Raw genomic sequence first — 10877 nt, 5'->3', positions numbered from 1 at the left:
TTGGATAATCCCCCTAAAGAAAACAAGAACTCAACACAATGCACCCAATGGATTTATTCAATGATGTAATATTGTATACTCTTTTTTTTTTTTTTTTCCCCTTTTCCTTTCCATATAATTCCCAAATAACAGTCTTTTTGTCCCTAGCTGTGACTAGGACTGGTCCGTTTCTGTGACTAGATTCTGGGACATTTTCAGTGACGATATTAAATTGCTTATAAGAAGGCTGCAGCTTTCCTAGAAAGCTCCTTTTCTGCAGCATTCTCAGAATTCTCTTAGCTTAAAACACAAGCCTCTCACATCCCTGAACTCCTGGCTCAAATCGTTGTTGTACATACAGAGCCGTCCAACTTTGTCATCATTTAAATCATCAATCGTAGCTGTGCAGTGAAACGCTTGATATAAAACACCCACAGGCAAACAGTAGACTGCCTTCTCTTTAATTACATCAATCCTCAATCACCCCAAAGCAATGCCATCCTTGGAAGTACTAACTCTGACAGGTAGTACTTCTGGGAATGCCATAAAAATGCCAACAAAGCAGCAATGGCAGAGAAAATAAGCTGCCTCATCTTTGGAGAATTATTGGACTGTACTAACATTCAAGGGTACAATGTCAGCACAATGCAGAAAGAGTTAGATGCATAGCCCCCATTATTATTGTTGATGGGAGTCAGGTGTCAAGTTTCCTTTGCATCACTCTGAGAACTTAGCCTTCTTTGTAAAGCTTTAGCCAACTTTTCCTTTGTTGCTGCTTTTAATTGAAGGGCAGATTCGAAGCCACTTGTGCTATGATTGAATAAAAACTAAAAACAGCAAAAAGAAAATACTAACCAAGTAGCAATGATGAACCTGAAACTTTCAGACTCTGTTCAAGCTGTGATGGAAAGTTTAATGAATATTAAAGACTCATGCCTTAAAAGGTGAAAATGGAGAAGCTGTGTTGTAGCAAATGGCACTGTAATACCAGCAACACCAGGGACAGCCCCAGGGCAGCCCCTAACTCCTACTAGCTGTCTCAGCTCCCATGGAATCAAATGTGAATTTAAGTGCCTAAATGCTTAAATAACTGACTCAATTAGCAGACATATCTTGTCTGAGGAAACCCTTTAAAGCTCAGCCCTCTTGTAGCACCTGGAGTGAATTGTTTGCTCTCAATATGTACACATTTTCAGTAAATGCATTCCTAAATTATAACAGTGGTACCTTTAACATTCTGCCCACGAACAGAATGATTAGCAGAGGACTGCTTCATATTAGGATAAATCAGGGCAGGATTCAGGTTAAATATATGTTATTACAGATGTACAAGAGACAAAGACCACAGCTGGCTGTCTTACAATAGATGAAGAGAGCAGGTTAAACAAAGTCTTTAATCACCAATTGCTGAGTAGAACTTTCTGATGCTGGTCATTTATTTCCTGATGTTTAAGCAGGTATTGAGCTTGGGAAAGAGTTGGGTACAGCTTGAGCAGGAGAGCTGACAGCCTCACTGGCAATGTCTGCACTAGGCTGGGCCATGGCCAGTTTGTCTCTTCATGGGTTATGGAGGGGAGACAAACAGCTATATCTAGCTGTATGTGCATTTGTAGGCATCACTACACATTGCAGATTAATAGTTTAGAGGAACTGGTAGAGCAGTTTTTGTTGAGGTGAGGCACATCTTGATGCAATGTTGGGTGATCCACACACAACACAGTGAAACAATCATCCTGTAAAGGGTAAAAGAAATACCTCATCTACACTGCACCTATATAAACATTTTCTTATTGCTTGATTTGGTCTGATTTTGGTTGGTGCTGTGTGGAGTCAGGAGTTGGACTTGATGATCCTTGTGGGTTTCTTTCAACTCAGGATATTCTGTGATTCTGTGATTTTTATCCCATGTAAGATAACTCCTAACATTTTTCATTCTTTGAGTGCCCTCAGCATGAGCCCTGTGAGCATAAAGAACTCCCTATCCTTCATTCAGTAACATGTGACCCAGTTGGTTGCCCAAACCAATACGAAGATCAAGGAAAAAGTATTAAGAAAACTTGCCAGCAACACAGCCTTCTTGCTGGGGCTGAGCTGCTGGGGGTACTGGGACATCTGCCTCTGCACCTTGTGGTGCAGCCACAGGCCATGATAACACCCACCACAAGATAGATCAAGTGTTCCTGGCAAGGTAGATGACCAAGGAAGGGTAGAAATCATCTCTCCTAATTTTGGGCACCTACAAGTTAGTCTTTTAGTCAGAATCAGTAGCCCGGTTTCACAGTAAAATCAATGCACACATTCTGAGAGGGTTTTATTGTACCTATCTCAGCAGGCATTTATGTGTACAAGTTAATGCTGATGTCTCCTCTCAGAAGGTAAAGTGAGGTCAATCCTTCCTACAGTTTTAAACCACTCCTACAGCAGGTGATGGCTGAACCTGGAGACCTAGACTTTGGAGAACTGAAATTTGGCTTTAACAGCTCAACCCCACCTAAGACTTCGGGCATCCTTCTGCTGGATTCAGAAGATGGTAAAACCTTTCAAAGTCGGATAGTGCATCTCTGTGCTTTGCACCCCCATGCTGTTCTGCAGGCACAGCCCCAAGGCACGCTCTGGAGCGATGCCTTCATGGGCAGCTGCTTCACCTCCCCACATCACAACCCCACCAAGCACACCTCCATACAGAGCAGCATCACTTTCATCCACTGCTTCCCAGTGTCTTTTTAAACACCTCTGCTAACTTTGGTGCTCTTACTTTGGCATAGACATCCCTGTTTCACATGGTCATAATTCAGTTAATATATAAATTAATGGTGGGTAACTGAGCTTCATATAGTTTTCTGTCCAAGTTTAGCTCAGGCTCCTTAGGTAATGCAAACTTGCATGTAGACACAGGCTAATGAGAAATAAGCTCATTCACCTTAATTCTAGCCAGACTAGTTTCCCACATGACTGAGGAAGCCCTTCAGTTTGCTTCAAATATGTAGACAGATGCCCTTTGATAATATTGTTTGATATGTAGTTGGCATGCTACCCGAAGTCATGGGTAGTGTCAATTATGCAGATTTATGAGATGCCTGATAAGTCTACTGGTCATTTTTATGCTCTCCATTGCAAGACTTCAGCAGAGAGCTGAGCACTAGTAGCTTTAGATAATCATCCTCTCTTGTACTTCTCTTTCCTAAAGTGATGACATCCAAAAAAAAAGAGATTTGGGTTATAGAATACAAAATAAAAATATTTCCAAAATGAACGTTCAAATAGCATAAGAAGCTTGTGAAGATGTGACTTTTAAACTGCTATTTCCAAGCCAGAGCCAGATCACTTAGAAAATACATAATATAGTACCCTCCACAGGCAGATGGAGATGCACATAAACTGATAATAACTCAAGAGTTTTTATCTCTGTGTATCCTCAAGCAAAGCATCAGGAGAGAAAAACACTCTTGAAACAAAATTAAACAGTTTTAGATCTAATTTTACTAGGCTGAACTAGATTTCAGATTGATTTCTGTGGAATCTAATAGAGAACAACACACATACGTATTGTCTTTCTTATATAAAATCCATCAACCACCTTGTGTTTTTACTTACTATGCTCTTTACTGGAAGTAATAAGAAACTAATATTTCACAACATAACGTGCTTCATTCTGTAAATGGTCTTCCACTGCAAAGGAGCTGGGAGGGGGCTTTTATGGAGCACTAAAATACAGCCAGAGATTTGTCTACTCAAATGCCTATTTACATTCATATGGTGAAATTGAGCTAAAGCCTACCACCTTCATCCTGGGAAAGCAGGAGAGGAGAGCTGCAGGGCAGCCTACTGTGCAAAGAAATAACACCCTAAATGCTGCAAGTATTGGCTAAGGCCCATGATGTGATCAACACATCCCAGAGCGTATGTCCTCTACCTCAAGCTGTATTTTATAAGTTTGTACAACTCACGTGCATGGCTTTGTGGATGGTCCTTTCTGCTTCCTAAGTGATAAACTGGAAGTTATTTTGTCCTTCAAGGAAATGGGCACGTGTGGAGGCCCTGCTGGGATGCTGGGTGCAAAGTGGTCAGGGCACAGGAGATGAACTGGCTGCTGCATGTTAGGGGCTGGATCACCACCAGCAAAGCATTTCATGGAGCTTCCCAAAAGCTTTCCAAGAACAGCAATTCTGGATCAATTAACAGCCTAAATAGGGAGCACAGAGATAGAAGTATTAGTCCTGTTACCAGTCCCCTGAGCCCACTGGTGCTTCACACTCAGTGGTCTCTGCAGTATGCCATAACGTGATCCTGTTATTTAATATACTGGCATTTCAGAGCTCTTGTCTTGGACGAGGACCCCATTTCAAATAGTGATAGAGCAGAGACATATTCCCTGCCCAAACAACCAGATAAATAAATGATAAAGGGAGTAAGTAGATCCATTTAGAGCAGGCTCCTTCTCTTGGTGGAGTCTTCCAGGTGAGGCAAGTAAAAACACCTTCGAGGTTTTTTTTTGAGGTCTGTGTGGCTCCTGCATTATGTTGGACAGCTTGTTGCCCTGTTTCAGAGGAAGCATCAATCTCTCTGGGTTTGTACCTACAGCTTCTGACTCAAACCTCAGCCTGCCTTGTGCAGCCAAAAGCCTTCCACTGAAGCACTGACTATCCCAGTGTTCCCTGTCCCCTTGTCCTGAAAAAAAATGTGTTCTGATGTTTCACATCTTCATTTCAGGTCCCTGCTGAAGCAGATAACAAAGAGTAATGCTGAATACTTTTTTCTTTTATTTTTTTCTTTTTTAAAATTTATTTCTTTTGAAAACCTAGATTCCTTAATCTGAATATTCCCTTGTCTCCACACTTATGAAAAATGTTCCAGGCAAAAATCTTATTCAACCAGAAGATATTTCTCTCAACATATTCCTCTGCTACCTCCAATAAAAGCTTTCCTTGCTGTTCCCATGTGGGCCAGCGTGGGATATCATCACAAATGCCTTGGATTGAAAACCAATTATAGAAAGCAGATCGTTAGTAACTGTCCACCTCAGAGGCCACACTCTCAGGGATGCCAAGCACCATTTCTGCAGATGGAAACAGTCCCACACTTTTTAACCCTTTTCTATCCTCCAGAACACAGGTTTGTGTTTTGTTTTGTTTTTTAACCCTTGGGCTGCTCAGTTGGACCTGCTGCTCTAGCTGCATTAACTGATGGCTCTCAAGGAGGGCACATGATGCCAGACAGGCCTCATCTTCAGACCTCCCTGTGCAGAACACAGACAACAAAAAGCAAACCAAAGAGGAGTTGTCATGTGTTACTAGCCACTTGCAAATATATGCAGGCTTGAATTCTTCCAGTGTAAGGTACTAAACTGGAACTCCTGCACCAGGAACACAGCCATGCCAGTGTTGACACAGACAGGCCAAGGCTGCTGCCATGGCTGTGCAGATACATGAACCATCTGAAAGTATTCAGAGCATCCACACTTAAAACTTCACCACTTCAGCTAGAGGGGATGGACTGAGATGATCTTCCCAGCCACGCTGGCATCACTGTGGTCATTCACATCACACAGAGGCTTCCCACTTGTCAGTGCAGCCAAAAGCACTTGGGCAATGCTGCTACAGCTATGCACATTCAGGAACTCATGACTCAATGCCTGTTTCTCAAATTAGTCTGTACACACTGATTCTAAACCAAGCAAGTAAATCCCTATCTGGAAACCGGCTGCTTAAACTAAATTATGCAGCATAGTGGCTGTACAGGCCATCGTTTAGGAGGCTGTGAGCCTCTCTCAGTAAGTTCCGTGGTTTAAAGACATTGTTATTTTCCCTGCAAATTTGCCCTATTTTTCTTTTGTGTAAGGAATCCCCTCTTCCTGTCAATCACTGTCAGCCCAAGCCTGAACTGAGTAGGATATCAGAAGGAAGGTAGAAAATCATTTCCTGATGTGCAAGATCTCTTCCCTCCCCATGTCCCTCCCTTTCAAAATAAAGCCAGCCTAATGTGGCTTTAAAAATGCAACTATTTGAACAGCTGCAAATACTGCTTTAGAGAAATCAAATTAGTTTTTTTTTCAGTAAGTTTTGTATTATTGCATCAGAACTGACCTGTCCTGAGCAATTTCACACTCCATGCAAACCAAGTGAATTATTTAAGACTGGTTTATAATGTCTGCATTTTGTTTTTAAAATAATTCTGTTAAAGAAACCTCTGACAAGTAAAGTAGCTTATGGTAATCAATTAAAATATGAGAATGAAACTAATTTAGTAAAACATTGCTAATGCTGATCTGGCAAACCACTGGTAGCCATCTGTCTAATCCTTCTTGTGTTCAGAAGTTGTGTTTAAAAAAAAAATTTAAAAAATGTTATTAATAGTGCTCATTAGCTGCCAAGCAAAAGAGCATGCCACACACTTCTGCTCAGAGATTAGCTAATATTAACAAATACTTCTCATTTTTCCAAGTTTGGGCTAAAATTTACTGTGTGATATCAAAGCCAGGACAAGTCTTTCGAATGGGGACTAGAGGGATAGGAGAGACTGTAATGATTTGAGCCAAAGAAAGGTAAAACACCCAGCAGATGCCAACCATCTTCCTACAACCCTTCTGCAGTAACAGCTCCTCAGCCTCCCTACTAAACTATCTATTCCAGTGCTGCACTATCCTTACTGTTAGGAAGGGTTTTTTAATGTTTAAAGTGAATTTTCCATGGTGCAATTTAAGTCCATTACTTCTAGTTGTGTTAATGCACATGGAATGCTGTTTGCTTCTTTCTTCTGTACAGCAGCTTTTTATGTCTTGGAAGACTGTTGTTATGACCCCACTCAGTCTGCTCTTCTTAAAGCTAAACAAGTTGTCCAACACGTATAAGGACTGATTTTTAAAAGTGTTGAACTCCTGCCATTCCCATTGCTTTTATTCAGGTGATTGAGAGTGAAAGAACCTCAGTGCGTGTGATGATCAAGCTGTATTGTCTGATGCCCTTTAAATACTGATAGGTATGAAGGGCACAAAAGCTATTTATAGCTGTATATGTGTATTCTTGTCTCCACAATAAAAGTGCATTTACAAGACCTGCGACCTGCCTGCATCCACAGGGCAAGAGCAACTTTACAAAAAGAGCAGATTTTAGTGGAAATTTGTCTGCTCGATATGCTAAGCTTTGCTGAAACATTTGGACTGAATTATTTTCTGTTTTTCATACACAAAAATATCTTGGCCATTGTCTTTTTCTTTTTCTTTCTTTTTTTTTTTTTTTTTTTATTTTGTTTGCATGATTTATATGGCTACTGTAAACACAATGCTCACAATTATTTTTAACTATTTGCTGTTGTTGGAAAATATATACTGAAGAAGTTTGAATTCAAATATTTTTCTGTCCCAAAACAGAGAAGAACAATGTTTCTTCCTATAATGTTTTTCTCATGTGTAGAAGTGGTGATTTTTGTGTTTAAGGTACTGGAGTAGAGTTTCAGGTGTCATCAATCGGAAGGAAGTTTTTATAGTGAATATGCTACAAAATAAGATGTTATTCTCCGGTGTTAGCATTCCACTGTAACTAGAAATAAATCCCACTACCAACTGCTCTTTGTCTCACAATTTCCATTGTAAATACAACTTCCTTTGTGGCTTTCATGAAATAGCTCCTTCTTGTCATTGGAGGCTTTTGGTACAACTGTAATACAAGCAATAATAGCTCCTCTTACAGGTTCTCATAAATGTAGGGTTATATATTCCACCTTTCTGGAGAAAAGTTTTCAAAATGTCTTGTTTTCTTCTCCTAGGCCCTCTTTCCTAGCCTTGGAAAACAACTTCCTTAGACAAATACAGAGAACATTTACAATTAAAAAGAAAAAATAGCAGCTCTAATCTGGGGCCTCCTGTTGTTGCTTCTTTTTGGGGAAAAAAAAAAAATAAAAATAAAGGAAGGGAAGAGAGTAAGAAAAAGAAGGAAAAAAAAAAAAAAAAGAAAGAAAGAAAGAAAAGGAGACTTTAAAAGTATTTCTCTAAGAAATTGTGTTGCTTTTTCATATCCAGACATATCCCTTATTTTTATTCATAAGATTTCATCAAACTGTCAGAGATAAGACTAATTATGATGGACATTAAAATATACAAGGACTGTAAAGGGTGAATACAGAATTTACCTAATCATATTCCAAAATAGTAAACAAAAATAACACTGAATTTCACCATTGACAATAAGGCTGAAGTAGCATCCTATGGTGCCTATATGTTAATAGGCAATAACGTGCAAAAGATGGAAGTGCACAGTCATAGCTGAAGATATATACCCAGCCAGATTACTTCACTGTAAACACCTACATTTAATTATCCTGCCATCTATCTTCCCCTCCTCCATAGGCTCCATAATTCACCTCTGCTATGTGCATACTGCAGTTCCTCTTTTCTTGCATCACACACTCAAAAAAAATGCCCTCCTCCCCCTTCTAGACATACACTAAATCTTCCATTGTTCCACCAATGAACAGAAATATTAAATTCTGATTTTTATTGTCCATATTGATTGAAGGGTATCCTGTTTTTAGGGCCTGCATGAGCTTGGTTGACATGAACGCATCCATTGCTGATCTAAGAGTGCAGTAAATTTTACAGGCCATCATGGCTCTCTGCCACACAAAGTGAAAGCACGAGCAAGGTCTTCAGGTACAAGTGGGAAACAGTAACAACAAAACCTTAAGGTGGCTAAAGGGCCACCCAAGGCAAAAAGGAAAATAATTTGATAAAATTCAAAGTCGTTTTGTAAATCCGGCCTACTGCATGCACAGAATGTGTTGGGGTGAAAGACGACTCATAGAATATCCAGTAATAATATGGAATAAAACTATATGGTTTTGTTTTCCAGTTGGTGACTGGGGTAGGTATTAACAACCTCAAAGGGCCTTTGCTGGTGCTGAAGTCAAGGACCACTCTGGTCCTAAGTCTATCTGAAGCACTCCCCTTACCCAATGTAGCATTTGGAATAGGTCCCAAAAGTCTCTGTTCTTCTCACTTTCCTAAAAGAAACTAGCTGAAAAAGTCTGGAGAAAATAACAGCCTTTATCCTGATCACAACCCAACAGCCTCCCTTACACTGAGACAGCATCTCACAGAGATGCTGCATTTCTCAGGGAGCTATGCCTTAGCAAGAAGTGTCAAAGTATTCACTTAGGAAAATCTTTTAGCTGAAGCATTCATAAATAGCTTCATTCTTTCGGTTTATGACATCACTACAATCCCTTAATGAAACTGCAATTCAAGGAGGCTAATTTGTGCTCTAATTATATATTAGTCTGGGCTGAAAGGTTTCTGGACAGAAAAAGGTTTTCTTCAGGCAGTCTTTTATTCTTCTTATTGTATTTACTTAACAAAGAACAGTCAGCTTTTACTGTGCTTCCTCGTAATAGAGTTGAGCAGTAATGTTACCTAGCTAAAGGCAAACATCTGCAGTCATTTTTTGATGGATTCTGATAACAGTCTTTAACAAGAGCAAGGATTAATTGCAAATGTAGGAATAACCAAGCTGAAAAGCTAACAGATGTGCTGCTGAAATAGAAAAAGATTAAGAGCTCTTCAGACAGAATGCCTTCCAGACCAGTGGCTACCTGAGAAAAGTACATTTATTAGCCAGGTAATTCAAGGAAATTCAGAGAAGTACTTTCTCACCAATAGAGTGCCCGCACAAATCATTTGTCCTGTGCTACCTGAAAGAAGACATGCTTAGATTGTTTTTTATGTTTTTGCCACAAGATGAAAGCCCAGCACTGTTCACAATGTGCATGATTCAGAGCCATTCCACCTCACTAAGGCTTTATAAGCAGATAGGTATTTTAGGAAAGCAAATAAGTCCTTCAGATCTATGAATCACCTTTATAAAGTGTGTTTCTCTTGCCTCCACTCCCTGAAGTAGCCACTATGTTCATGTAGGTCCCCAGCAAAGCATCTGTAGCTTTCCAGAAGGAATTCAGACTAAACAAATTAAATGAACTAAACCAATGAGCTAACAATCTAAACAAAACATTTATCTTCAATATTTCTGTTTCTAGAGTTTGTGCTATCAGCAACTTTTCCTTATATATATAAGTATATCTTTAAAAAAGAGCTAAATTTTGAGCTAGTATCAATCAGTATCAGTTCTTATTTGGCCTTCACACCAGGTCCAGGCTGGAGGGCAGTGCTTGGGCACCACTGCTGTGATGCACAGCCAGAAGCACTGCTTAGACACAGAAATCAGGAGGGACATGCATTTGGGATTTGCATGTGCCAGCTGTAACAAATGTGATTCAGTTCTGTGGATTTTGGTGGAGATGTGGAGCTGGGAAAAGCAAAAAGGGAAAGGACTTGCCAAAATGTTTTCACCTGAGAAGAAGTGTAGAGTAGATCTGTATTTTGTCAGGGTGTACTGACAAAATACTGATTTTATATGTATTTTTTATTCTGTTTTCTTCTAGAAAAATTAAGCATACTGTCAACCTTTATAGCACCCTTCAAGTATCTGAGTCCTGGCACAAGCACCATGGAGGATGAAGACAATTTAAGTAAGCAGTCTCTTTTCTTTACAAACAGATGAATAACAAAGTTCAACAATACAAGCTCTGTAGTGTAGGGGCAATTGTGGAAAGGAGGTGGGCTTGCAAACACTGGCAGGCCCCGGGCCCAGTCCTCATGCAGAATGCAAAGTTCCCAGGTACCAAGTTTAAACATGTTCTCCGATATCCAGGAAAGGAGGGGTTAACCTCAACTCGTCTTCCCACTTTTCCCTATGCAGGCCTGGCAAATGGGATTTATAAGTGTTGTGAAACAAATACAAAGGGAAAAATTATTACAGAAGGAAATGTTTACATTTAGAGTCACAGGACTGTGAAGCTCCTTTTCCTTTCCTGCTTCTTACCTTATTTTGTTTGCTTGCTTTTCTCACAGT

General features: G+C 39.9%; 1 protein-coding gene across 1 annotated transcript in view; it reads left to right on the top strand.

The window, feature by feature from the left end:
• Positions 1 to 2406: 2406 nt before the first annotated feature.
• ADARB2 (adenosine deaminase RNA specific B2 (inactive)) overlaps positions 2407 to 10877 on the top strand; it is a 116850-nt gene continuing 108379 nt past the window's right edge. The window contains exons 1-2 of the mRNA XM_032183399.1: positions 2407 to 2509; positions 10408 to 10494. Coding sequence (XP_032039290.1) covers positions 2407 to 2509; positions 10408 to 10494 — 190 coding nt within the window. The remainder of the gene's footprint in view (positions 2510 to 10407; positions 10495 to 10877) is intronic.

Source organism: Aythya fuligula, chromosome 2 (assembly GCF_009819795.1).
Source record: "Aythya fuligula isolate bAytFul2 chromosome 2, bAytFul2.pri, whole genome shotgun sequence".
Lineage (NCBI taxonomy): Eukaryota > Metazoa > Chordata > Aves > Anseriformes > Anatidae > Aythya > Aythya fuligula.
This window is presented reverse-complemented; position numbering and strand designations above follow the sequence as displayed.